The sequence below is a fragment of the Kogia breviceps genome, chromosome 10, assembly GCF_026419965.1.
Source record: "Kogia breviceps isolate mKogBre1 chromosome 10, mKogBre1 haplotype 1, whole genome shotgun sequence".
Classification (NCBI taxonomy): Eukaryota; Metazoa; Chordata; class Mammalia; order Artiodactyla; family Physeteridae; genus Kogia; species Kogia breviceps.
In genome coordinates this window covers 46,347,904-46,374,949 of record NC_081319.1, presented here as the reverse complement: position 1 = coordinate 46,374,949, position 27,046 = coordinate 46,347,904, and the positions used below count along the sequence as shown (strand labels likewise).

Below are 27,046 nucleotides of genomic sequence, written 5' to 3'. Positions count from 1 at the left end.
CAGCAGTGTGTCCTGGGCTCTCTGGGCCTTCATTTCCTCCACAAAGAGGTGAAGACAACGCCCTCACCTGTTCCAGGTCACCAATATGGTCCTTCCCAGCCCCCAGGCAGGAAGCCTCCATCCCAGAGGTCTCCTTGGGAGCATCTCCAGGGATGGGGCCTCCATCAGGTGCTGAAGGATCCGTGGTGAAGGGTCCAGGTACTGCCTTCAAAGGTGGTCTTCCAGCACGGTGGGATAGGGCTTCTTTTTACCCACTGGCTGAGGGGCCACCATCTGAGCTGTTTTCTGTTGTCCCGAGAGCCCCTTGGATGTCCTTCTTAGCCCCGATCTCAGGGAGAAAGAAGTTGAGGACAGGAAAACCTGGTTGAATCCCCCCTGAGGACAGGCAAGGTTTTCCTCCTGCTTCTCAGGGAAACACTAGCGTCCCACTGTTAGGTTCCCGAGGGAGCAGGGAAGTGATAGGAGCTGGAGGTGGGAAGATGCGGTCTTCTCTCGTATCCTTCTTTACCCAGGGCCGTGGCTGACCCTCGCCCACCCTCTCACTTGGCCCCGCAGGACCAGCGGAAGCAGCTACAGGAGATTGTGGGCAGCCTGAGACTGCAGGAGGAGAAGACGCGAGTGTCCCAGTACCACTTGGACCTGCAGCTCAACAATGAGGCTCAGCAGAGCAGCAGCCTTGTGGCCCAGCTGCGGGCCACGGTGGCTGAGCGGGAGGCCAAGGTGCGGCAGCTGGAGGTGGAGATCGGGCAACTCAGTGTGCAGGTGAGTAGGGCGCTGGCTCAGCCCAGCATCCATTCCCAAGTCCTGGCAGGTCCATCCAGTATCCAGAGAAACCTCAGCCACCTCCACTTCTCCCCACCTGCCTTCACTTGGGCTGTGCCACGTCCTACCTGGTCCCACTTTGGCCCCCTGCTTCCATCTGGCTCCCCGGCCCATTGTGCACACACCTTTCCTCTCAAAGGGACACACCAGATTGTCTCCCTGCTCCACATAAAACCTGTCTGTGGCTCCCCATCACCCTCCGCCTCACCCAATCCTCAACGGTTTGGGCTCCTGCCAGCTCACCCTCTCCCTCCCCAGCTGTGGCCTTTATCCTCATGGTCCAAGATGGTGGCCACAGTGCCAGCCTTTACATCCACATTCCAGGCAGTGGGATGGCAGAAGGGAAGCCACGCTCCTTCATCCAGTTTGCAGGGCACCATGTGACTAGCTCCTGCTGCCCCCACCCCGCTCCTGCATCTTCTCTTCACTCCCCACTTTCCACAACTCTGGCCATGTGGATGCCATTTAGCTCCTCTATGGCCTTGCTTTCTCCCCACTCTGGGCCTGTGCACATGCCTGAAGCACACACCTTCCCTTTCCTCCCCCACAGCCTTTAGATCTTATTAGTCAAGAGCTCCTCCAGGGCTCCCATTCTGGGTTACGTGCCCCTCCTGGGCACGTAACTCCCTGTACCTTCCCAAGCCAAACTTCGGTCATGCTGTGTGATCAGTTTCCTGTTTTCTCCCCCAACCTCTCCTTGAGGGGGAAAAGACCATGGTGCCTGGCCCAAGACTGAGCACACAGTAGTTGCTCAGTCAATGCTCATCTAAGGAGTGAGCTCCTGAAGATATTTTGCCTTGGCAGAGGCCTGGAAGGAATAGCATCTTCACCTCACCGCTGTCCTGGCTCCAGGCACACAAAAGAAGACTGATTCTCACCTCAGAGGCCACCGGACAGCTGGGGCCAAGCACTACCCACCAGACAAGCTGGCACACACTGCGAGTTTTCTCAGGATGGGCAGGGCTTGGGGGACATGCCAGGTTGTCTGGGGCTCACGCCAACTGGCCCACCGTTGATGGCAGCCTGACCTCCTGCTGGGGGTCCTCCAGTACTCCTCCTTCAGCCGGCCCCACCAGCCATCTGGAAAAGGGAAGGATGGGGGAAGGTCTGAGTGTCTCCAGCTGACAAAGGCCAGTGGCCTCAAGTCACACCTGGCATTCATCCGTGTGGGTGGGGCTGCCTAGAGAGGTGGGCCTGTCCCCATACTTCCCCCTGAGACCTGAATGTGGAACAGCTTCCTGGCCCAGTCACCCTCCTTTGGCCATGAAGCTCCCTTTCTGAAGAGAGGCATTATTAGCTGTCATTGTAATGCAAGGAGCGCCTTCACCAAACAGGCCTCGCTTTGCACTCCTGAAAAGAAGCCTCTTTCATATCCCCTGAAAGCCCCAAAATCAAGCCAAGGCCCCCTCCTGCCTTCTCCAGGCCTCTGAGCCAAAGCCCTGAGAATGGAACCCACATCTGTTCCCTGCAGTATCTTCGGAATAAAGGAGTAGGCGAGGGGTCCAGTGGGGCCGAGGTCAACCCGGCCTCCGCCAAGTACCCCGAGGACCCGGGCCTGACCAAGTACCCGGCCTCAGCAGGCGATCACGCTGGCAGGCTTGGATCTTCTCGGTAAGAAAAAGTGGGATGGAGGGGTTGGAAAGTGAATATTAATTATTCAGAAGAAAGGATGGGAAGCCACGGGTGCAATTTTACGATGTCTGTGGTGTTGTCCTTCCAAAGTGTGTGGGGGGGTGGGGCTTCCGTCAGCCCTGCATCTGCGTGAAGGAACCAGTTAGGTCCAGATATTATTACTTCAAGAGCATTTGGTTGCAGCTCCCTGTAAAATGCTCTCCCAGCTGGCCTCGAATCGCACCTGCTTCTAGGATTCTCAAACACACCTGTGTTGGATTGTTCGAGGCTCTGATGTCCCCTGCTCCTGTCTTGTTTTGAGCAAGCAAGAGTTCTGGAAAGGAGGGCAGCAAATCCACAGGGCTGCTGCAAGGGCCGGTGCTGGCCCTCTCCTCTGGCTCCCCAGTTCCCTGCTGGCCCCTGCTCCCCTCCCATCTGGGCCCAGCCTGCCTGCCCGTGGTCATGTGCCCGTTCCGCCTTTGCACAGCTCCGTGACCAGCCTGGGCCACACACTGGTGGAATCTGCTCTCACATGGCCTTCCCTGCATAGTCCTCACGGGCCCTCACCCAGGGAGGAACCCAGGCCCTCCCCCCGGGGCCTCACAGGCCTTCCCATCCTTGACTGCTCAGTCAGTATTGCCATCCCATTACAAGGATGGGGAACCGAGGCCAGGCCAAGTCCAGGGACTCTTCTAAGGTTCCATAAGGACATGGAGGGTCAGGGAGGTCCAGTGCCTTATCCAGCGTGATAGGGCAAGTGGCTTCAGAACTAGAGTCTCAGTCTAGTGTTCCTTCCTGCTACCACAGAGTTAACACGAGGAATCTTCCAGGGCCTGGAGCCCAGCACCTTCCCTTGCCCTCCTCTTGCGCATTGAGAGTCCATCTCTAGGGGGAGAATTTCACGTCCTATGGGTTCCCACTTTAAGCCACTGATATGCCCTCAGCTCTCTGGCCCCCCTCTTTGTGGACAGAATCAAGCCTTAGGGCTTAAATGGGCCCTTGTTCTTCCTGCCAGCTCACAGACAAAGGGTGGCTTTGTCTTGCCTCGGATCCCTGTCCCGAGCCCAGCCAATGTCCACTGGAGCCATGCTCCTGCTGTCAGCCACTGCTCCTTGGGCAGGTCAGTTAAGGTGCCGGTCGAGCCTCTGAGGGGCCCTTGTCTCACGTTTGACTTGCTGTGTGGCTCCGGCAAATCGGTCCTCCTTGGGCTGCCATTCCCCAAGAAGTGCTTGGGATACTTCTGGCCTGACATTTGGTCGCACAGGTACCTGTGGGCCAAGGCCACCCCTGCATATGCCCCATCCAGCAGCCTGGGGTCACAAGGGCACTGGGAGAGAGGGGCCCAACTCTGAGCCTCAGAGGCCCATGCCACACTCTTCTCACACCACAAGGAAAACGGAGAGGCTCTGTCACTCTGAGGTGGTGGTCACAGTAGTGGAGGCAAGAAGATGGACAAGATGCCCCCAAGGTCCCTTCCAGGCTTATGTGGCCATGACCTTTGCACTCCACAGGGATACAGGAGCCGACGTGCCCTGGGCTGCCCAGGCTGCTGGTTCTTAAGCTTGTTTCTTCCACCACACACAAATATTTACTGAACCCCACCATGTGCGGGCCCTGCCCTCATGGAGCTTACGGTGCTCTCCCGTCAGTGACAGGACAGACGTTCACGGGGTGGGAGTGACCCCAGAGAGTTTGTCTGTCAGGGCTGGTGTGGCTGCTCTGATGGGGTGCCTGGGAGGCAGGAGGGGCAAGGAGATCAGCTCCTCCCCCAGCACGTGAGATCACAGGGGTGACTGGCATAGGGTTCCCCACTGCGCTGTGCACACAAATCAGCTGAGGATCTGCCAGGTTAGATGCAGGTTCTGATTCCGCAGGTCAGATCCTGAAGGAAATCAGATCCTGCAGGAAATCGGATCCTGCAGTTCCAACAAGCTCCCAGGTGATGCCACAGTCGCTGGTTCAAAGACCACACTAAGCAGCAGGGCCTTAGAGTATATTTAGGAGTCAGAAAATGGAGGAGCCTGTAGTCCTCAGAGCCCATCTCAGCCAACCCCTGTTTAGAGGGAGGACTGTGGCCCTGCCCTCCCCTTGTCCTGTGATTCTGGAAGAGCAAGTCAGCATCACCAGGGTCTTCCTGGGAAGGGTGAGGGCAGAGCAGAAAGCAACTTGGCACTTGCACATGGGCTCTGGGGGCTTGGGGTGGGGGGGCAGAGCTCACCTTGGGTCCCAACCCCAGCCAGCAGGTAAGGCCCAATGGTGAGGAGGGAACCGGTGATGGGCTAGATCAGGGCTGGAGAAAACTGACCAAATTACAAAGCAAGTGTCCAGGGTCCAGGAAAGTGAGCTGGGCTTGGGGCCATGCCAGGAGATACAGGAGGGCCAGGACAGGCTGACGGGGAGACAGAGGCCGGGCCTACCTGACACTGAGAAGGGCAGTCAGGTCCCAGGCCACACAGGTTCCCAGGGCACCCCCGGGTCCCCAAGAGCCAACTTCCATAGCCATCAGACTAATTCCAGGCCCCTACAGGGATGGGATGGACAAAGGTGCTGATGAAACTATAGCCCTGCTGGGGTCTGGCTTTGGAGCCAGCTAAGTGAGGTCGAGAGACTTCAGCAGGGCCAGGAATAGTAAATTGAGAAGAAACCAGCAGAAGAGGCCAGGAGGGACTGGATTGGCTTCTCTCTGGCTCCCTCTGAGGACCCCTGAAGGTCCTTCCAGTCCCTCCCACCACCACAGGGATAAGCATGTCTTCAGGTAACACTTAAATGACCTCTGCCCGCACCTTGGTCCCCAGGTTCTCGGACTCCCCAGAACAAAAAGCCTGGCAGACACAGGTGGCAGAGTTCAAAGCCCTGTGGCAGGCCGCTGAGGTGGAGCGTGACCGGCTCACCGAGTTTGTCACCGTTCTGCAGAAACGGTAACACCTGGCGCCAGGGATGCACCCTCACGGGCCTAGGTGGGCTGAGGGTGGGCAGCCTGGCCCAAGGGCATCCTCCTTGGACAGAGGCCAGGCTGCGTCCATGCCTGGATCCACCTCACTGGTGAGTCTGGCTCCCACAGTATTGGCCCCGGGCATTCCCAGCCACATCTCACGTGACCCTCAAGTGCCCCTCAGTCTCGGTGACCCGTTGTCACACTTGTGGTTTGCCCCATCCTACGTGCCCCCAGTAGGACAGTTGCATGCAGGTGGCTGTGAGGTGGGCATCTCGAGGGACTCTCTGCAGTAGGTAAATCAGTCAGATCAACTCACTTGTAATGAAGATCTAGGATGAGCACGGCACTGTACTCGGTGTCCCTGGTGGCTTCGGTGGGAAGAAGTCCCAGGCTAGACTGAGGTCTGGAATTACAAAGAGGAAGAGAGCCACTGAGAGATGGGGAGCTGAGACTTCCCTGGTTGGGAGAGGAAAGTATGTGGCCCAAGGCAGTGGACCAGGGGGTTTGGTTTCCTCCAAGGGGTTGTTGACAGATTGCTATTCAGATAAATCAGTGTTCCTCGCTCAAGTGACCCTTTTGGCAAGAACTGTAGGTGCCCAGGCCAACACATGGCCCAACCATGTGACCTCCGCACTGAAAAATATAAAGGACACCACTGAGTGTCTGCCTGAACAGGCCGTGTCACATGTCAGTCAGGGCTCTTTGGTGACAGACAATAGAAACCAATTCTGGCTAAATTAAGGGAAAGGAGAGTGTGGGAAGGTGCTGGCCGACTCCAAAGTACTGCCCTCCTTTGCAGTGCAGAAGAGGAGCCCAAGAAGATCCAGGGACCTTGGTAGCAGGAACCCTTGAGTGGTCTCTCCTGGGCCACTGGAACGATGTAGGCCCAGTGGCTTTCAGTTCTGTGCCAGTGGGTTCTAGGGGAGAAGGTCTAGCTGGCCTGGGTGGCTCACACGTCCAACCCTGGACACAGGCCAGGCACCCTGACTGAAAGGACCTCCAGGTGCTGACATAATGGAGGAGGGGTGGGAATTCCCTGGCTTTCCAGTGGTTAAGGCTCCGCACTTCCACTGCAGGGGGTGTGGGTTCGATCCCTGGTCGGGGAACTAAGATCCTGCGTGCCGTGCAGCGAGGCCAAAATTAAAAAAAAAAAAAAAAAAAATGAAATGGAGGAGGGGCAGCTTGCCAAAGGGAAAGATGGAGTACAGTCACCAAAGGAGCTGGGGTGCTGGGATGGCCACTCCCTAAGCAGTGAGGAGTGATCAGCTTTGTTTTCTTTTCAGTAGAAAAGAGAGGGTATGAATTTCAGACATGCTCAAGCAAATGAGAAAAAGTAACATTAATTCTTTTCTGTCATTGAAATATAATGGAGGGCTTCCCTCCATTATATTATATGGTGCAGTGGTTAAGAATCTGCCTGCTAATCAGGGGACATGGGTTCGAGCCCTGGTCTGGGAAGATCCCACATGCCACGGAGCAACTAAGCCTGTGCACAACTACTGAGCCCGCATGCCACAACTACTGAAGCCCGTGTGCCTAGAGCTCATGCTCCGCAACAAGAGAAGCCACCGCAATGAGAAGCCCGTGCACCACAATGAAGAGTAGTCCCCGCTCACCGCAGCTAGAGAAAGCCCGTGTGCAGCAGCAAAGACCCAACACAGCTAAAAATTAAAAATAAATAAATAAATGTATTTATTTATTTAAAAATAATAAACAAATAAAATTTTAAAAATATATATATAATGGATAGTACAAGCCTCTAGCCTATCCAATGGAAGAAACATACCCAATTATGACTTTCTCTCCCAATTCCTTTTTTAAAAAAAATTATTTTATTTATTTATTTATTTATTTTGGCTGTGCTGGGTCTTCATTGCGGTGCGGGGGCTTCTCCAGTTGCGGTGTGGGGGCTTCTCCAGTTGCAGTGCAGGCTTAGTTGCGGTATGTAGGATCTTAGTTCCCTGACTAGGTATCAAACCCCGGCCCCCTGCATTGGGAGCACAGAGTCTTAACCACTGGATCACCAGGGAAGTCCCTCCTTTGAGTTACACCTGAGTTTGGGGGCGGTGGATTTGTACATAAAGGTGACTTGGTTATCTACTGCTGTACCATCCCAAGCCGAGTGGCCTCAAACACAATGGTTTTATTCTTCCTTACCATTCTGTGGGTGGCCTAGGTAACTCTGCTTCACATCATGCCACCTGGATCACTCACGTGCCCCGTTCAGCCAGCTCAGCAGGGGCACCTCCATTCTCCTGTATGTGGTCTCTCTCTCCATGTGGTGCCTCATCTTCCAGGGCCTCTGGGATGAGGGTGGGGCAAGCAAGGCACCTAGGACACAAAATTAAAGAGACACTCACTCTCAGAGTCATGCGTGTGTGATTCTCTCTCAGATGATACCCTAGAGGTCACGGGAACTGAATTTTATTTAATTTCCATTAGTTTTTATTTGAACAGCTACATGTGGACATGAGGCTGCAGCCACTGTGTTGAGCAGCATTACTCCATCATATTCTACCATATTTCATGGTGTGAATATGTTACCATTCATTTGGTCTTTCCCCTGTTGATGGACCTTTAGGTTATTTTAGTCTTTTGCTTTTGCAAATAAGTTTCAAGGAACACACTTGAACAGGTTGTGTTAGTAGCTGTATACTATGCTGGCATACAGTTTTGTGTTGGTAGTTGTATTCTTTTCAAAATTGTTACCATTCTGTTCCTTCTTGACCCTTCACCAAGATGGGAAGAACACTTCCTCCAACACTGCACGTACATATCCAGGCTTCCACTCTGATTTGCATGTATGTATGTACGTATGTAATCCTTTGCTTGGGTGAGATCTCTTGGGACAGTCCTGGCCTCCTAGCTGAGCCTTCAGTATCACAGAAGTCTGAAATGCCATACCTAACCACAAGAAGGACCTCAGCCCCAGCCTCAGTGAAATTAATCAGATCCTTTAGTGAAATAACAAATAACAAGTTCTTCAAGGCCCATGAATTCATGACAGGCATATAGAGAATAACAATAATAATAATAACAAACAGAAAGTAATCACTAACTCCAGGAAAAGCAAGCAAATAAGAAAGAAAATGTAATCATGAGTATACTGCCTGTCTGAATAATCATCCTAATGTAACCCCTTGTGGTAGACAGGATTTTGTCCTCAGCGCCCTTCACCCCACTCCTGTGCCTGTGAATACTTTATGTTATGTGGTAAAAGAGACTCTGCAGATGTAATGATTGTTATGGACCCTGAAATAGGAAGATTATCCTGGATTACCAGGTGGGCCCAATCTAATCACTTGAGCCCTTAAAAGCACAGAAATTTCTCCAGCCTGGGCCAGAGACATGCTTCAGAAGAAGTTAGAGTCAAAGCATGAAAAGGGTATCTGGCTGGCTTTGAAGATAGAGGGGGCCAAGTAGCCTCTAAAAGATGAAAGTCACCCAGCTAACAACCAGCAGGAAACAGGGATTTCAGTCCTTCAGCTGGAACTGAATCCTTCCAACAACTTGGACGAGCCTGGAAGCAGATTCTCCCCTAGAAACTCCAGGTAAGAGCCCAGGTCAGCCAACACCTTGATTTTGGCTTGTGAAACCTGGAGCAGAGAAACCAAGAGAACCTGCTGAACTTCTGACTTACAGAACCATGGAGTGATAAATGGGTTGTTTTAAGCTAAGGTTGTGGTAATTTGTTACAGCAGCAATAGAAAACTAATACACCACCTAATATTAATTGAGCCAAAAAATGGTAATATGACTACATTGGGAGGTGGAGAGGCGATTCTGTTTGGCAAGGAGAGAGTACTAAAATAAAACTAAGTTCTCATGTTGCCTGACAGGAAGTCAAAAGATTATATTTAAGACTTAAAAAAATAGCAGCATAAGCATCTGTAGAAATATGGCAGTAGTGGAAGAAACAGCTAAAAGCGGTAGAAGTAGTTGCTTCTGGAGAGCAGAAATTGGGAGAGAGGAGGGGTAGGGAGAGGCTGTGTGTTTTTTCGTTTTTGTTTTTTTTCATTTTAAGCCTTGGAGAGAACGATATGGTTTTAAATGCACATTCCTATATTACTGCAATAAAAATCAGGAAGAACGAGTCCTATGCCCACTGGTGTAAGGTGTGCCCACCTCTCTGACAGCCTGAGCAGGCGGGGTGCCAGGGATTATGGCAGCCCCTGCTCTCTCATCACCAGGGTGGAGGAGAGTAACAGCAAGCTTCTGGAGTCAGAGAGGAAGCTGCAGGAGGAGCGATACCGCACCGTGGTGCTGGAGCAGCACCTGGAGAAGATGCACCTGGAGCCTGGGAGGACGTCAGCTTCTCGGAGAGCAGCCCCCAGGAGCCAAACAGGTAGGGCTGAGGTGGGGCTGGCCCGGGGTCACATTGGGCCCACGGTGCTCTGGGGCTCCTGGTTCTGACTCGGGGGCCAGCGGGGAGAGGACACACAGCAGCAGGGGCAGGCAAAGCTCCACCCTGACGGAGGGGCTGACCGGTGCTGCTGACTGGCTGCTCCCTCTTTCCTGAGCTCCTTACCTTTCAAGGGCAGGCCCCTAAGGTTGCGTGTGTCACTTATGCTTTCATCCCATTGGCCAGATCCTAATCACATGACCACACCAGATCCAGAGGACGGTTTAGTTGTCCTAAATCAAAAGGTTAGTTCTACCGCTCTAACGCAGTGGTTCTTAAGGTACAGTCTCCAGACCAGAAGCGGCAGCATCTTGTGGGGCTGGGGAGGTGAGGGTGTGGGATGCTAGAACCAGAAGCCATTTCTGGCAAGGAAGAAACTTCAGTGTGAAGAGGATGAGCCTGCCTCTCTCCAACATCCCCATCCCAACCCCTCCAGGCTCGGGAGAAGAGGTGTTGCCCCCCACTTCCCTGCCTCTCAACACCCCAGTACTCCCCTGCCCCCAGCCAAGGACACTCAGATTTTTTCCCAGCGCAGAGATCAGAACGTTTCAGGAGGACATTCCAGAAGTAGGACACAGAAGGGAAGTGGTGCCATTCTCCCACCAGCAGAGCCAGGGCTCCAGGGGCCTTCCGGGAGCTGCTGAGAGTACAGGTTGGGGAAGGTCCTGGGGGCTTAGCCCTGCTGGGCTTGCAGAAACAGGTCCCTTAGGAATGTAGTGTCTCCAGGCCATGGACTCACCTCCTGCCGAGTGGCCGGGCTCCCAACTAGGGATGGCTAAGCCACAGCAGGAAAAACCACTTTGGTCCTGCCTGGACAGGGAAGGGCAACTGCCTGGGGAGAAAGTGACCATGTGGCTGCTGTGCATGCTGGCCTGTGACATGGGAAGAGCACTGCCCCTCTTGGGGGCATAGCACACCCCTCCACCTGTACAATAGGGAGCCTGATTGTGCAATGTGGTCCCCCGCGGCAGTTCTATGCCAGTGGGGAAGAGAACAATAAACCAGTAAAAGATGGTAGGTCAGATGGAGGCGGGTGCTGTGGCTTACAGCTGAGTAAGGGGACAGGAGGTACAGAGAGCAGCTGTCTTCTATGGGGCGGCCACCCTAACTGATGAGCTGATGTCTGAGCAGAGATGGAAGGGGGTGAGGATGTGGCATAGATACCAGAGGGAAGAAGAAGTGCAAGGGCCCTGAGGTGGGTGCACGGCTGGAGGCTTGGAGGTAGTGAGACTGGATCATGGGGAGCAGAATATGTGGTGAGGTAGGGATGTCATGAGGTGCTGAGGAGGTGGTCCCATCACACAGGCCTTGAGGGCCAAATGTGTATTCACTGTGGCCTCACAGAGCTCTAGAGGCAAGAAGTATTATCCTCACATTACAGGTGAGGAAACCAGCTGAGAGAGGTTGATGGTTTACCTGGGGCCACAGAACAGGAAGTAAAAGCCAGGTCTGCTGGTGCCAAGTGATTTCCCCTGCGCCATGCCACCACTGAGGGCCTGTTCAGCACAGAGGTTTTCTGATGCTGTGACAGTGCTCGAGTTCCCCACCAGGTGGGCTTTGATTTCTTTTTCTGAGCACTCTTTGTCCCCTTGCCCCAGCCACCGTGGATCCCTTGTGCATATGGATGGAGACTGGAGGTGGGGGACCCAGTGGTAAGAGGGCATCAGATGCGGTGACAGCCTAGACTCAGACTCAACCTGCAGGCCAGACCTCAGGTCCAGCTGCCTTCCAGAAACTTATAAAGTGCAAATATGGAGAGAGTAGTGAGAGGAACCACCTCAGTACAAAGCGGGCAGTCAGGGCCTGGAGGAAGGCAACCCTTGTCCTGCACCTTGAAGGAGGTCTAATGTTTCAGCAAGTGGAGAAGCAGGAAGTGAACAGTTGGGGGTGGGAGAAGGAAGTGTTAACACAGGGCCATGGCCTCACCACAGAAAGTGGCTGCTGCTGCCCCACAGGTGTGCCCACCTCTAACACCAGGCACAACCCAAAGGAGAGTGAGAGGAAGGACCCATCTTCTGCCCAGATCTCCAATGTGCCCGTGGAATCCCAGATGGAGGAGCTGACCACCAGGTGCTCCCTGCCCCGTCTTCCCGAAAGGGTGGTGTTGTCTGGGTGGAGGTGTTTTGATAGGCGGAGGGATCACGTCCCTCCCCCTTTGACTTCTATTTGCCCAGAAGGCTGGTCCTGCTGGGTCTTGGGTTCTAGGCCTGCAATTCAGTAACTGGCCATCAGAGGGCAGAGAAACCCAGCCATAACCCTAAAGAGCCCATGGTCCCAAGAGAAGTTTTATCAAGTGTGGGTTACTGAACCCACTTTTCTCATTCAATTAAACCTTTTAAGGTCAAGTGCAGTGGTGGGAAAGGGGGAACCTCTATAAATTAGTACTCATGCCTGAGGCAGCCAACATTTGGGGGAACGACTGGGTACCAGGCCCAGTAGCTGTGGCTGGGCCCAGACAGGAATCCCCCATGGTATTCCCCCAAGGGTCCCTGAGAGGAGTTCAGAGAGTTCCCTGAGTCTGAAGAGCAGCCGAGCTGGCAGCCATTCCCAGGGCCCTCTACACGCATGCACACACACACGTGTGCCAGCTCAGCCGCGCTGAGCCCTCTTCTCTGTGTGGTCTAGGCTGGCCATCCAGGTGGAGGAGAACGAAATGCTGAAGGCTGCCCTAGGCAGTGCCCTCCAGGGAAAGGAGGAGGACTTCCGAATGTACCATGAGACCCTGGGCCAGGTGAAAGGGGTCTTCCTGCAGGCCCTGCGGCAGCAGAAGGCGGACAAGCACTAGGAAGGCAGCGCCGTGTCAGCCTGGCTGGACGGGGCAGCCTTAGGCCCTGAGAGGACGAGGCGCTATCTGAGGACTTCATGTGCTCCTGGAAGCCAACCTGGGGCAGCCAGCTGGGCCCCTTCTCCTAGAAGAGGCTCTCCAAGGGCAACAAGAGCCAACATCCCATGGCAGGAGAAGCCCTGGGCACGCTTAGCGATGGCAGGGGAGGAGGCCGGCAGCCTGTCGGCACCAGCAAGAGCTCTGGGATGAGAAGCCGGCTGGGAATGGACAGATGCAGTCCCTTGGGCAGGTGCTCACTGCCCTTGTCCTAGAGCCTAGCGGGGACCCTGCATGCCCACAGGGCTCCACATGTGCAGGAGAGCCCAGAGGGCTCCAGGCTGGGAGCATCCCCCAGGCCACCCAGCCCCGCCCCACCTCCCTCAGCAGAGCATCCTCACACCCCACTCCTACCTCCATTGCTCTATCTGTGGGCATCCCCACCCTCTACAGACTTTGGGGGCACCACGCTCCTAGCCACCTTGTCGGCCCACCCCTTAGGGTTCTTCCTTAGGTGCAGACCCTCAGGCTTGTAGTAATAATAATGATTTCCATGATCACCACAGCTCCCAGTGATTGGCCACCTACTGTGGAAATGTGACTCCATCTAGACCTCCAGTAATCCAGGGGCTTGTCACCCTGTTTTACAGATGGAGAAACTGAGGCTCACAGAAAGACACAGAGCTAATATTTAACCCTGGCCTGCATGCCTGCAAAAGCCAGGGTCCTCCAGCGGATCCGATTACCCGGGGTGGGCGCGCCTACACACTTCTGGGAAGCTCTGTCCCCCTGCCAGCTGCTCCAAGAGGCACCTCTTTTTGCTTCTAAAAGGCTGCAGCTGGTGGGTGCTGGTGGCAGAGGGCAGAGGTGGGGCCGGCTTGGAGCTCTGGGCCAGAGGAATTTTGAGGCAGTGGGTCCAGGTGAAGGCATAGTGGACCTGCCTCACCACAGCACAGGGGTGAACGGGGAGGGCTGCTGCAGGAGAGCCCCCAGGCCCCTCTGTGACTGCCGCAGTGTCACCCCTCTCGACTGCAGTTACTGCCATGGGGAGGGGTGGCTCCATGGAGGGTAGCCACACACCCCAACCCCAGACACCCTGGCCACACCTGTGCACACAGGGGCCCACACAAAGACACAGATGCACACAAATATCTAGACTCAGGAGCATGAATCATATGTAGACACACAATGTACCATCAGACAGTGCTGACTCCTCACTCACAGGCCCTACCTGGCCATTCCCCTTCACATGGGATCAGAGAAAAACTTCCTTCACAGGAAAACTGAGGACCCTTTCATCACTACACTTGCTGGGGGTCTCTAGACCTGTCACCCCATGCAGGGTTGGGGCTCCGAGTAGGGGGGCCGGCATGGAGTCCCTCCTCAGCCCCATCCCTGAGGAAGGACTCGAGCAGACAGGGTCCCAGAAGCCCTAGGTAGCTTCCCCCATGGAGGGGGTTCACGGTATGTATGCTGCACATGTGAGTCACTGCACAAGTGACACAAGTGACCGGTCTTCAAGAGCAGGAATGTGTGTCTACACACACACACACACACACACACACACACACGTGTGTGTGTGTGTGAGGAGGAGCCAGCTTAGAGCAGATCTGCTCTATTCCCCCAGCAGAATCCCTCTTCAGGACTCACTGAGTTAAAAGGTGCCAAGTGCTAGTGCAGCAGCTGGCACACAGTAAGCGCTCAATAAACGTCAGCCCACAGTATTACCTCTATTAGTTCCACAAATACTCTGCCCTAGGCAAGGGGGTGCCAGGTGAGGCAGACTCAGTCCCCGAGCTCCTGGAAGCCCCAGATCAGCTGGGGAGACAGATTCCCAGGCCACCATCTACCGAGCCAGCTGGCCATCAAGCAGTCATCGAGTGCCAACTGCATACCAGCCTCTCCAGGCCTGTGAGGGGCCCGGAGGCGAATCTGACCTGCTGCTGCAGCCTTCAGGGAGCTGCTTGTCCAGTTGGGGGGAATGCAGAGACAGAAAGCCGCATCTCAGAGCCTCCCACCTTTCCTGCTGGCTTCCGGGCTCAATGCCCAGATCTGGGTGGGTTGAGGGCTGTCCTTCTAATCTCCCTGTGTTGTGGGTGGGCAAGGGCGGGGAGAGGGGAAGGCCCAGGAGAAGAAAGGGTTGTCAGAAGGACCAAGGGCTGGGGCCCTGAAGGATCTAACTCAGGTGGGCCAGGCACGGAGCACGGCAACCTGGTCTGTCCAGGTTAGTGCCTGTGGCCCCTCCTGAGCAGCACCGCCTGTCCCTGTGGCCCTGAGGAGGACCTCCCAGCCCTCAGGCAGGTGGGCAGCAGGTGGGCTGGACCTGCCTTTCACAGATGATAACACTGAGGTCCCTACCCGGAGCCACAAGGTGGTGGGAGCGGGAGACAGGTGCCAGGAGAGTGGAGGAACAGCAAGCAGTGAGGCCGGGGCTGGAGATGCCTCACGTGAGGACTCTCCCTGGCCGCACCCCAGGCTGTGGGCCTGGGTGCTCAGGTTCCTACACTGACAGGTGAGACCCGGCTGAGCCATGGGTGTGGCTTGGCCACTGTCCCCTTGGGGGCCTTTGGGGCACCACAGCCAAATTGGATGAGGCTGCAGTCTGGCTCAGGCTGATTCAAGCCCCAAACACGTCCCCATGTCCCTGGGCCCTCCCCTGCTCTCAGGAGCCCAGGTCAGGGTGGCCTGCAGCAAGAGGGTTCCTCTGGGCCCTCACATCCGGTGGCCAGAACTAGCCTCTCCATCCCCTCCTCCAGCGAGCTCACGGCCACCCCACAAGGAAGTCTCTGCCCACGCACCCCCTCTCCTGCACACACACCGTAACTCCTATAGTCCCTGAGCCGCCTCACAGACACACACACACACACACACACACACACACACACACACTTTCAGGACTCACTGAGTTAAAAGGTGCCAAGTGCTAGTGCAGCAGCTGGCACACACGCCATAAACAACATACCACACACACACGCTTTCCCCGACTTTTTACTTTGAGCAACAACAAGAAACAAATGAAAACGACTTTGAGACTTGAGAGAATTGGCCCCCTGCTCATCTTTCCCTGTAGCCCTTGCTGGTCATAGCCCACTCACTTCCTGCCCCTCGTTTTGTGGGCACCAGGTGCCCTCCCCTCACCACCTCTCACTCGGGGGAAGCTGGCCTCAGGCTGTCCAGCCCCAGGTCCAAGGGGCCTCCTTAGCCCTCCACCCGCCTGCCATCCCCACAAGCCAAGCTCCCTACAGACCCCACTGCAGGCGGCCCACCTGGTGGACCTTTCCTCCTGCTGTGTGTGAGTGCTGCCTGTCTTGGCCTCTGGAGCGAGAAGTCTCAGCGTCTCTAACAGCCTCTCTTTATGAGCAATTCAGTGAGCCAGGCCCTGGCCACGGAGTGAGCCGTCAAATCCCCCCAAGAGCCCAGTGAGGTCAGGGCCGGCAGTGTGCCCATTTACAGATGAGTATCTGAGGCTCAGAGAAGTGGGTTGCCAGCAAGGCGGAGCTCAGGCTCAAGTCAGCTGGCTGTACCTGTGCTCTTAACGGTGAAGCCAGACCACCCCGTCTGCCTCCCAGAGCCATTCTCTTGGAGACTCACGAGGGCACCAGCTGCATGGCCGGCTCAGGCTGGTCTCAGCCAGCACCAGGTGTGGGTGAGCTGGGTTCTTGCCCCTGCAGGGCATTCAACTCCAGAAGCTCATGCGGCTGACCCAGTGACTTAATCTAACCTCCTGTTCATCAGTTTCCTCTTCTATCAACTGGGGAAAATGGTAACAACCACTTCCCTAGAGGTTGTGGTGACATTAACAAGAGTTAATCCAGGTACAGCCTTAGAACTGTGATTAATCTATTTCTCCTCTAACAACCATTGACTCTACCTCAGGACTCTACTCAGGTGCCCCACCTCCTCCAGGAAGCCCTCCCTAACGCCCACAGTCTGGCTCAGGCACACCCCCTCCCCGACGCTGGCCTCCTCTAGCACCCATGACTGCAGCCCACATGCAGCCCCTCCAGTGTAGTAATCACCGTTCATGCTTCTCAGAGTCAGGGACCCGCTGTGCAGACCTCCGTGTCACTCTGTGGGGAGTGTGTGCTAAGAGGAAGCCCAGCGCCTCCAGGTATTGTGAGAAGATAGGGCACTCTCCCTCCCAGGCCTTGATCAGGCCCTGGAAGTGCCCCTGCTGAGGGTTGGGGTAGGAGAACACTTCTTCCTCCTCTAGTCTCCACTGAGCCTATGACTGGGCTCAGAGGGTCAGCACGGGCTCCCCTGTCCTGTGACTCATTATAGTCACATAGCTCCTTCTACCCCCCAGACCCTGCCCCCCATGCACATGCATAAACAGGCCCTCACAGACTCTGAGATCCTCATCCCAAAGCACCTCAGAGTGGCTAGATCCTTGGGTGGCACTGGCCTTGGTGAGGTTGTGAGGGACCCTGGCACGCTGCCCACCATGGAACTCCGAGGTCCTGCATCCAACCATGCATCCGTCCAACCAGCTGGGCTCTGAGGCCACGGTGGGGTGGCCTTCAGGATACCCCTCTGCATCAGGTAGGCTGGGCTGAGGCCTTAGCTGCCCCTTCCCAGAGTGAGGGCCCTGTCACCCCACTCCTCTCCCCCAGAGGAGTCCTGGTTGCTTAGGAACATTGCTGTCTGCCTCCACCCTGCCATGGAGAGGATGCCAGCCACTCCAAGGACCCACTCAAGTGACCCTGCTAGCTCCCCTCCACCTGGTCAGCTCCCTATGGGGCAGGGCTGGGGTATAGGACCCAGATGTCTCTTGCCAGTTACAATTCCACTAGGCAAGTCAGTCCTCCCCCAGGCACTGATGCCTGGCCAGCCAGGATTCTCTGCATGATGAAATGGACCAGGGCAGGGGGCTAGGTGGGTGTGCCGTGGGACAGCCGTTGGGAATTCACATGTAAAGATGTGCGCTGGAATTCATGGAGCTGCACATGAAAGTGTGTGCATGGTATGAGTGTGTGTCTGCATGGCGGGGGCAGAGCTCAGAAGCCTGGAGAGGCCAGCGGGGGCCACCTGGAAGGCTTCCTGGAAGAGGAGAGTCCTGGCAAGCAGTGAGAAGGAGACACAGGCTCTACGGACCAGGGGAGGCAGGTCGAAGGGAGGTCCAGGTGTCCCTGTCTGAGCCTATGCCAATGGCCACCCCTTCTGCCCCTCCCCAACCCTCCCTGCAGCTCCCTGTGGCCAGCAGCTCTGCAGCACTCAGCTCTGCTCCACTTCGCGCAGCTCCGCTCCAGAAAGGCCACCTCCTCCCTGCCCTCCTCCTCCCCCATCCCTCCTGCTGTCACCACTCACCGTTCACAGCCTCGAGGGCGTGGGGACCCCAGGGCTGGACACACCGCACCGGGGCCCCAGAGCCCAGCTGGTCGGACGGTCGCACGGTCGGACGCAGGACCCCAGAGCCCCGAGGTGGGCAGTGTGCCAGGGTCCCTCACAGCTTCCTCAAGGTCAGTGCCAGCCAGGGATGTAGCCACTACGGGGTCCTTGAGACCTGTAGAGCCCACCCCAGGCCCCTCGTCGCAAACCTCAGGCCCCAAAGTGGGCTTTATTCCAGGTGTACCTCAGGCGGGCAGGTCAGTGGGCAGGGGGGCACTCCTCTCTCCACAGGCTGGCCCAGGTCTGGGGGTCTATCAGGAGAGGTCCCAGGCTGGGGGCCAGCCCTGGCCTTGCTGAGAGAGGCCTCACAGGGGACACCCGGCACCGGCCATGGGGAGCTAAAATTGGAAAGTGGAGAGTGGGAGGCAGCTGACAAAGCTATTTCGCAGGCTCTTCGCCGTGCTCCGGTTTCAAGCTTCTGCTCCCTTAACCTGATCCTCAGGGCCTCCCTACCCCCACCTGGCCCGTGGGGAGGTGCCTCAGCCCTCAGGCCAGCGGTGTAGAAGTCAGGTCCAGCAGGCCGCTGGTAGGGGCCGGGGCAGCGGACGGTCTTCTCTGATCAGAGACTGCAGGGGGGCTCACTGAGAACACTCAATCCTGTCCCTGGTCCGCTGTGTGACCTTGACAGGTCCCTGCCCCTCTCTGGTCCATGAGCCCTCCATCTGTGTAATGGGGAGAATGCCGACTGTGGCAGCCCAGGAGAGCTGGTTTCGGAATTGGTGAGGGAGATTTAGAGGATCTGGGGCAGGAGAGAGGGCCATGTCAGCCATCTCTTGCTCAGCCCAGCCTGAAAGGATGCCTAGACATGTTCTTCCCTTCAGTTTGGGCCCTGAGTCTGTCACCCATGCGGCCCTTGGGAAGACCACGGGTCAGGCCGGAGCAGGATAGAGAGGGCACAGGTGCTAGCTTAGGTCCCAGGGATGACCCAGGAGGACTCCTGGGGATGAGCTAGGCCCTGGCAGGAGGGAGTGGCCAGGCTCACCCTGAGCCCAATACTGGTCAGCACCTTGGGCAGCAGCCAGCACACTCCCTGGTGTCTGCCTGGCCCAGCCTAGCCCCACACCCACTACCCCAGGGCACTTCTTCAAATAGCACAGCCTCCAGCCGGCATCCAGGGCCTGAATACACAGAGCACTGAGAGAGTGGGCAGGTGTGGCCACGGACACAGGCAGGAACCAGGGACGTGGCAGGCTGGGGCTCAGGGGCTGGTTGGCGTAATATGGGGGTCAATGAGAAGCTATAGGCTGAATGAGAGGGATGGAGGTTTGGTGCTGGGGTAGGACCTGGGGAGGTCATGGGAAGTAAAGGCAGCTCAGGAGGGTATGGACTCAGAGAAAGGGGCCTGGAGGAGTGGGGGTGGGGGGTGTCAGGAGTTGAGAGAGACTTACTGAGGGGAGTGGGAACCCCGGGGGCCAGAAATATGATTGAGGTGATGCAGAGGGAGTTTCTCCGCAAGAAAGTCATCTGAGACGTTGGAGGAGCGGTTTGAGCAGAGGGTGGGGACCGGTCCACCTGAAAGGTATGGAGGAGTGAATGAAGGTGAAGAAGGCAGGCTGAGAGTGACGACAATGCTTTCAAGAGCCTTCAGTGGGAAGGGTGGGAGCGAGAGTAGCAGCTAGGATGGGGCACCAAATGGCAGGGGGCCTGGGAGGAGTGGGAGATGGGCGGGGAGAATGATGGCATGACATGCCCAAGGGGCTGTCTCTCTTCAGAATGGGGACCCCATCACCTGAGTGGGGACCATGAACTGGGCTAGGCAGGGCTGGCAGGCAGCAGTGCCCTCACCCAATCTGTCTCCCTCAGCCCCATCCAGGCTATGGGCATCAAGACAGCCTTGCCCGCGGCAGAGCTGGGCCTGTACTCCCTGGTGCTGAGCGGAGCCCTAGCCTATGCTGGCCGGGGCCTCCTTGAGGCTTCACAAGGTAACAGCTGGGCCCCGGGACAGAGGGGTGGGACCATTCTTCCGCTGGGGGTCTCAGGGCTCCACCCAGCAAGGCCAGAAACTTAGAGGCTCCAGACACAAGGGCTGTCCCTAGGCCTTGGGGCTGGGGGGTTGAGTCAGATGCAGCCACAGGGAGACTCAAATGCAGAAGCACTGACAGAGACCTGGACAGAGCCAGAGAAAGAGAGAGTGTGTGTGTGTGTCTCAGACACTCGGGGGTACAGAGACGTGGCCCCAGACACACAGTGAGACCCAGAGAGAAGCAGAGGCAGAGAGAGACCCTGACCCTCTCCCCTCTCCCCAGGGTGGCATCAGCCTCGCTGTAGAGGCAGGTGTGGGTGTGAAGCGCCCTAAGACCAGACTCTGTTCTCAGGTGGGGCCCACAGGAAAGCCTTCCGGGAGTCTGTGCAACCTGGCTGGGAGTACATTGGCCGGAAGATGGTAGGTCCCCTGCACCCCAGGGTCCCTGACCGGGGTCTCTGTTCCCTGGCCCATCTCTCCTGTCCCAAACCCTTCCCCGCTCTCCCCTGTTCCCGATGGTCCCACATAACAGAGGGCTCGCAATGGGGAAGGTCTCTGGCTTGAATTTTCAGCATCTTCAGTTTCTCCAGTGTCCCCTCCCCTGTCCTCCTGGGGCCAAATCAAGCCGGCCTCAGATGCTGCTCATTTAGGAAACAAACCGAGACGGGCTTCCGCAGGGCCTCCAGCACCCTCCTCCCCAGGAACAATGCAATAATGGTGGAATGTCAGGCAATGTGCTGGACAGAGGGGGAGCTTGGAGCAGCAGGGCAGCCCACGTGGTGCCCCTCATTCCTCTCTACCTACCTTCCTGATACGTCCCTCAGAGGGGAAGGCAGGGACCTCAGCCATTGCTCTCCTCTAATGTGCAAGAAGACTGTGTGGGCAGGGAAGGGGCTGAGACTCTGAGCAGCCCAAGTGCCAGCCCTCGCCCCACCTTAACCTGCCTGGACCTGCCCCAGGACGTGGCTGACTTCGAGTGGGTGATGTGGTTCACCTCCTTCCGCAACGCCATCTTCTTCGCTCTCTCCGGACACGTACTGTTTGCTAAACTCTGCACTATGGTTGCCCCCCAGGTGAGCTGGACCTGAGCCCCACCCCCGCCTCCCCCTCCCCCTCAGCCACAAGGGTTGCGGGGAAGCCATCCTGGGTTCCCACCTCTGTTCACATGGAGAGGTAGACGAAGCCTTCTCCCTGTCCACAGCTCCGCTCCTGGATGTATGCTGTGTACGGGGCCCTGGCCGTGGTGGGCACGATGGGCCCTTGGTACCTGCTGCTGCTGCTTGGCCACTGCGTGGGTCTCTATGTTGTCTCACTCTTGCGCCAGCCCTGGCTCTGTCTCGGCCTCGGCCTGGCCAGCCTTGCCTCTTTCAAGCTGGACCCCCTCATCTCCTGGCAGGTGTGTGCTGGGGTCGGGCAGGGGTGGAGGGTACAGGGACAGGACCCCAAACCTCTCACCCCATCCAAAACGTTTGCCTCCTAAGTCTCCCCAAGCATTTCCTTCACTTTCCCACCCGTCTTCAAACCTTTGACCATGGAGCATGCCCTGCCCACAAGGTGGTCGCCTCCACCTCAGCAGAGACATGTCCAGCTCCTTCCCTGCTCCGCTCCAGCACTTAACATGAAATTGGCCCTCGGTGGCCAGTGCTGACCGGCGCTGGCAGGGAGGGAGATGGCAGGACCAGGCTGGGCCCCTGCAGGAGGCTGGGTGGGCTTCCCAGAGACAAGGGGCACCCTGGTGAGCTGGCGGCCTGTTCTCTCCCATCCAGAGCGGGTTTGTAACAGGGACTTTTGATCTTCAAGAGGTGCTGTTTCACGGGGGCAGCGGTTTCACGGTGCTGCGTTGTACCAGCTTTGCGCTGGAGAGCTGTGCCCACCCTGACCGCCGCTACTCCCTAGCTGACCTGCTCAAGTACAATTTCTACCTGCCCTTCTTCTTCTTCGGGCCCATTATGACCTTTGATCGCTTCCACGCTCAGGTGAGGGGACACCCTGTGGGCTCCCAAGACAGGACTGCGTCGCCCCCTGGGCGGAAGTGCACTCCCCTCAGACCCCAGAGGGGCCCGTGTCTCCACTCTCAGGGTTGCCAGGATGAAGCCGCGTCTCCCCTCACCCTCGCATCCCCAGACAGCTAGTTCTTGACTCACCGCTCAGACAGGGCTCCTCGCGCAGGGCTTGCCTCCCCCGCTCAGACACTAGCCGTCCCTCAGGTGAGCCAGGTGGAGCCGGTGCGGCGAGAGGGCGAGCTGTGGCACATCCGGGCCCAGGCGGGCCTCAGCGTGGTAGCCATCGTGGCCGTGGACATCTTCTTCCACTTCTTCTACATCCTCACCATTCCCAGTGACCTCAAGTTCGCCAGCCGCCTCCCGGACAGCGCCCTCGGTGGGTGCCCGCCGGGCCCAGAACAGGGAGGGGGACGGGGCCGCCATTTCAGAAGGACGGACCCTCTGTGCCCCAAAGGCGGCGGAGTCACAGCGGGGGAAGCTGGCGCCCCGGGGGACAGCACCTATCGCAGGGTGGGGGAGCGGGGATTTAGCCTTTGAAACGCGTGGGACTTGGAGGTAGGTTTGCCCCGTGAGGCCCGGAGTGGTACCCGACAGAGGCCGCCCACCTCGCCGGGGCCTGGGGCTGATTTCCCCAGCCGGATATAGGTTCTCCCCGGGGCCAGCCCCTCCCCCCAGGACGTGGGGGCGGGGCCTCCATGGGGGCGGCCGGCGCAAGGACCTCCCCCCACCCCAGCTGGGGAAAGAGTGTCCGTAGGGGAGGGCAGGGCTCCACGCCTCCCCCTGGATTTGGGAAGACCCGGGGCGGGGTGGGGGACGGGCGGAAGGTCGGTATGACGCCCCCCGGGCCGTGACGACCCCTTGTCCCCAGCTGGCCTAGCCTACTCAAACCTGGTGTACGACTGGGTGAAGGCGGCCGTCCTCTTCGGCGTCGTCAACACCGTGGCGCGCCTCGATCACTTGGACCCGCCCCGGCCTCCCAAGTGCATCACAGCACTCTACGTCTTCGCCGAGACGTGAGTGCGAGGTCCGGGGACTCGCCTCCGGGATCCCCACCTCCCCTTCGCCTTTTGCCCCAAGCCCCGGAGCTCGGCTCCTGGCTGATTCCTACCCGTCTGCTCTCCTCCCACAGGCATTTTGACCGTGGCATCAACGACTGGCTTTGCAGGTGAGTTGGGGTGGGGTGGGATGTCACAGCCATCCCCCAGGTGGCTGAGCAGGGCCGCGGCCAGGTGGGTCCACGTCTTCAAAGAACACCCCTGGGCCAGAGGAAGCAGGGACGGGGACGGAGGGAGGAGGTCATGGCAGAGGTCTAAGTGAAAGACAGAGGTTTGGACTTGGGTGGGGCCCCTGGAGGTGAGAGAAATGGAGTGGAGACACACAGCAGGCAGCCTGGAGAGGACTTGGCTGTGGATTGAGGGCATCAGGAAGGAGAGGGCGTTGACTCCCAGGAAGTCGTGTGCCCGGAAGGACTCTGGTTGAAGGGAGAAGGAGGAGCCAGCAGAAGGGCCTGAAAGGAGCAGTCCGAGGAGCAGGAGAAAAGTCAGGACCATGGGACACCCTGGAAGCTAAGGGAAGACCATCCTGGCATGGTAGGGGCAACTGGGTCAGATGCTGCTGGTGTCAAGGAAGCCAGAGACTGAGCGTGAGTGTGGGTGGCATGGAGGTTCTCAGCCTTTCCCTGGAGAGGCAGGGGCAGGGAGGAGTCGGGGCTGGGGTCGTTGGGGACAGAGGATCCGCAGGGCAGTTCCTGTGTGGACAGCTCCTGGAAGAAGCCTGGTACTGAACGGGGACACACAGAAGTGGCCGAAGGGAGAAGTGTTTTAAAGACAGGAAATAATGGGACATGCTTGGGTGCTGAGGGGAATTATTCAATAGAAAGGAGGAAGTTGGCAGTGCAGGATAGAGGGGTGATTGATGGAGTGAGCTCCCTGAGAAGGGGGGGAGGTGATGGAACCAGGCAGAGCTCTGGCTTCGGGACATGGAGGAGGAAGAAAGGCCAGTGTGGATGCAGAAGAATGGCAGGTGAGTGTGGAAAGGTGAGGGATTCCTCCTGAAAGCTTTGGTTTTCTCCATGAAGTAGGAGGCAAGGTCATCAGCTGAGAGATGCAGGGTTGGGGTGGAGGGAGGCACAGAGATGCTGCCTCTCTCCTCCTGCCTGGATCACCACACCCATTCACACTTGCAGGAGAGATGAGGTGGAGCAGCCACTGTAGAGCCTGAGAGAAGATACTGACCAGAGAAACCGTGGCACTGACAGCTCAAGTGGGGTTGGGGGTAGTGGATTTATGGATTCTAATATGTGAAGGTGTGGGGTTTTTCCCATCAGGGATTTGCTTCTTGGGTGCAGGTGAGGAGAAAGTGGGTGATTGGGCTTTCCCAGATGGATGAGAAGGAAGAAGTGAGGGGGAAGGGTTTTTAGGTTATTTGTAATGATGACTCATTGAATACAGTTAAGAAGGGTGGTAAAAACAGGAGGGGGTCACAAGATGAGGAAGGTGGGGGGAGGTCAATGAGATTGAAGAAGTGGAGCTAGGGAGGCAGGTCAGGTGCGGGGGCAGGGTGAAGGATGGGAATTAGGAAGGAGTCAAACAAATGGTGAAAAAGTTGGGGTGTGGCCATGGGAGTGGGTGACTGAGGTGGAGTGGAAAAGAAACCATTGGTGAAATGAGGAGGTCAAGGAACAGAGAGGCTGGTTATGCAATGGGTCTTCTACTGAATTTATTTAACAGATATTTACTGAGTACCTACTATATGCCAGGCACTGTTCTAGGCACTGGGGATACAGCAGTGAACATGGCAAAGACTGTGAACTCATGGAACTTACAGCCTAGTGGAGAGAAACAGACCATAAACAGGTTTAAAAAAAAAGATAATTTGAGAGAGTGGTAAGTGTTATGAAGAAAATAAAAGAGTGTCATGGGATAGAAGCTTCTTTAGTTGGGGTTTGGGTAGGCCTCTGTGAGATGAACTGAGACTCAAGTGATAACGAAATTTGGAGATGAGAATTCCAGGCAGAGAGAACAACAGGTACAAAGGCCTTAAGACAGGAACCAGCTGTGTGTGTCTCAGTATCAGAAAGACCAGTAAGGGGAGAGCATAGTGAATGAAGGGGAGAATGGTGGGTGATAGGTCAGGGAGGGAGGCAGAAACCAGATGACGTGGGATCTTCTAGCCATAGGAAGGTGGTTGAGTTTATTCTAATTGTAATGAGGAGCTCTTGCGGGAGGGTGTGATTGTGGAAGTGAGGGGATCTGGGTTACACTCTGAAAAGATGCCTCTAGCTGCTGTGTGGACAACGGACAGTAGGGGGCAGAGGGAGAAGCGTGGAGATGACTTAAGAGGGTCTTTCAATAATCTGTGTGACAGGAGATGATCGCCCAGACTAGGGTGGTGTTAGTGGAGGTGATAAGCAGTGCTCAGGACCAAGTGGAGCCCGTAGCATTTGCTGGTTTGGATGTGAGTGGAGAGGGGAATTGAGAATCCAAGATGGCACCACGGCTCCTGGCCAGCAGCTGAATGGATGGTGGTATCATTAGCTGAGATGGGAATGAAGTGGATTTGGGCAGGGATGGGGGAGTTGGCCATTCATGTGAGATGTCTGGTAACAGTTGGATATATGAGTCAGAAGAGAGACTGGGCTAAAGAGACAGATTTGGGGCTCGTCAGCATAGAGACGGTATTCAGAGTCTGAATGAGATCACCTGGAGAAATGAAGGTAGCTAGAGAAGACAGGAAGTTCAAGGCTGAGCCCTCCACATTTTGAAGTTGGGTAGAGGAGGAGCAGCCACCTGAGGCCCAGAGTGTTGAATGTGCCCAGGATGTTAGCGTTGAGGAAGCTGCCCCTGTTGTGCATCCTTTGCCCGTCTTCCACCTGCCTTTTCCCACACTCCCACGGGCCCCTTTTCCCGCCTTGCCTGCAGGTACGTGTATGACCACATTGGTGGGGAGCACACTGCGGTGATCCCAGAGCTGGCGGCCACTGTGGCCACATTTGCCATCACCACTCTGTGGCTCGGACCTTGTGATACTGTCTACTTGTGGTCATGCCTTAACTGCTTTGGCCTCAACTTTGAGCTCTGGGTACAGAAGCTGGCAGAGTGGGGTCCCCTGGCACGAATTGAGGTGAGCAAGGAAGGTCTGGGGCTGGGTTGTCTGGGGCACTGGAGGGGATGGCACTACTGCTGTCTGGAGTCTTCCAGCCACACTTGGCTCCCAGTCCAGAACTTTCTCACTACCACCCCACTCAGGGTCGTCGGGGCAATGGCTCCCTCTGTGGGTACCTGACCCTCCCTTCCCTTCTGCAGAGTCGGGGGGCACCCGGGCCTGGCTGTGTTGTTCAGGCCCTGCCCTCTCTCCAGAGTTCAGTTTCATATCTTTTAACAATGAGGGAGAGCTGACTGGGGACTCTCAGGGACACAGGCATATCCCCAGGACCTAGGTGGCCACATAGGCAAGGCCTCTGACCCGCCACGTCCTCTTTCCCCTGGGCCTCTTGCCTCACTGCCTATGTTTTCCCGGACCCAGCAGGCCTCTCTGTCGGAGCAGATGTCTCGCAGGGTCCGAGCCATCTTTGGGGCCATGAACTTCTGGGCCATCATCATGTACAACCTTGTAAGCTTGAACAGCTTTGAGTTCACAGAGCTGGTCGCCCAGCGCCTGCTACTCACAGGTGAGGGACGGGGGATACGGAACGTGCCAGGTATCAACCTCAAGGACTGTGACCTCCTGAAATGTCTCCAGCCCACCGCAATTCCCCAGGGACTCAGCAGGGAGGGACAGTCAAGTGGGGAGAGAAGAGTCACTGGGGGAAAGGGGAGCTGCTTCCAGGAGCCCATGACCTCTTCCCCACACAGGGTTCCCCCATACCACGCTGGCCGTCCTGTTTGTCACCTACTGCGGTGTCCAGCTGGTGAAGGAGCGAGAGCGAACCCTGATGCTGGAGGAGGAGCAGAACAAAGAGAAGCCCGAGTAGGGGAGATGGGGGGAGGGCTGGGCTCTGCTCAGCTATTCCTGGGAGAGGCCTGACTGATAGAATAAAAGACTTTTTACTGCGCTTTGGCTCTTCCCTGCCCCTTCCTCCAGCAGTCTCCTGGCTCCCTGT

At 56.8% G+C, this 27,046-nt stretch overlaps 2 protein-coding genes and 1 long non-coding RNA gene across 10 annotated transcripts in view; 2 read left to right on the top strand and 1 right to left on the bottom strand.

Annotated features, from left to right (window-relative positions):
• The window catches only part of CCDC13 (coiled-coil domain containing 13), a 30,210-nt gene extending 17,297 nt beyond the window's left edge, over positions 1–12,913 (top strand). Inside the window, exons 10-16 of the mRNA XM_059077570.2 lie at positions 556–762; positions 2,294–2,433; positions 2,921–3,016; positions 5,229–5,351; positions 9,559–9,713; positions 11,726–11,840; positions 12,396–12,913. Coding sequence (XP_058933553.2) covers positions 556–762; positions 2,294–2,433; positions 2,921–3,016; positions 5,229–5,351; positions 9,559–9,713; positions 11,726–11,840; positions 12,396–12,555 — 996 coding nt within the window. The 3' untranslated portion in view covers positions 12,556–12,913. The remainder of the gene's footprint in view (positions 1–555; positions 763–2,293; positions 2,434–2,920; positions 3,017–5,228; positions 5,352–9,558; positions 9,714–11,725; positions 11,841–12,395) is intronic.
• LOC131764407 (uncharacterized) overlaps positions 1–22,548 on the bottom strand; it is a 24,808-nt gene extending 2,260 nt beyond the window's left edge. For 2 of the 3 annotated variants that reach the window (XR_010834993.1, XR_010834994.1), the window contains exons 1-6: positions 22,087–22,548; positions 19,368–19,491; positions 17,899–18,317; positions 7,526–7,699; positions 5,685–5,771; positions 1,701–1,902 (exon numbers count right to left, since the gene is read on the bottom strand). This is a non-coding gene — a long non-coding RNA (uncharacterized lncRNA). The remainder of the gene's footprint in view (positions 1–1,700; positions 1,903–5,684; positions 5,772–7,525; positions 7,700–17,898; positions 18,318–19,367; positions 19,492–22,086) is intronic. The other variant, XR_010834995.1, reaches the window with a different exon arrangement.
• On the top strand, positions 17,781–26,999 carry HHATL (hedgehog acyltransferase like). Of its 6 annotated transcripts, none has more exons than XM_059077548.2 (12): positions 17,781–18,050; positions 19,783–19,901; positions 20,295–20,362; positions 20,902–21,015; positions 21,144–21,338; positions 21,709–21,918; positions 22,150–22,321; positions 22,814–22,958; positions 23,075–23,110; positions 25,866–26,067; positions 26,473–26,614; positions 26,799–26,999. In XM_059077548.2, exons 2-12 carry the CDS (start codon positions 19,796–19,798, stop codon positions 26,915–26,917), a joined length of 1,509 nt encoding a protein of 502 aa, XP_058933531.1. In that variant the 5' UTR covers positions 17,781–18,050; positions 19,783–19,795; the 3' UTR covers positions 26,918–26,999. The 6 variants fall into 6 exon arrangements, with proteins under 6 accessions (XP_058933531.1, XP_066861729.1, XP_066861725.1 ...); XM_067005628.1 differs by having other exon boundaries at positions 17,810–18,050; positions 26,470–26,614; positions 26,799–26,998; XM_067005626.1 differs by lacking the exon at positions 17,781–18,050 and adding an exon at positions 18,538–18,698 and having other exon boundaries at positions 26,470–26,614; positions 26,799–26,998.
• The last annotated feature ends 47 nt before the right edge of the window (positions 27,000–27,046 follow it).

What these genes read in the sequence shown, in the direction of transcription:
- HHATL (XM_067005624.1), top strand. Translation starts at nt 18,649, where the DNA reads ATGGGGAGAATGCCGACTGTGGCAGCCCAGGAGAGCTGGTTTCGGAAT. An exon ending in AGTACATTGGCCGGAAGATG is followed by an intron (nt 20,363 to 20,901) that starts GTAGGTCCCCTG and finishes GACCTGCCCCAG; the next exon opens with GACGTGGCTGACTTCGAGTG. An exon ending in CTCTACGTCTTCGCCGAGAC is followed by an intron (nt 22,959 to 23,074) that starts GTGAGTGCGAGG and finishes CTCCTCCCACAG; the next exon opens with GCATTTTGACCGTGGCATCA.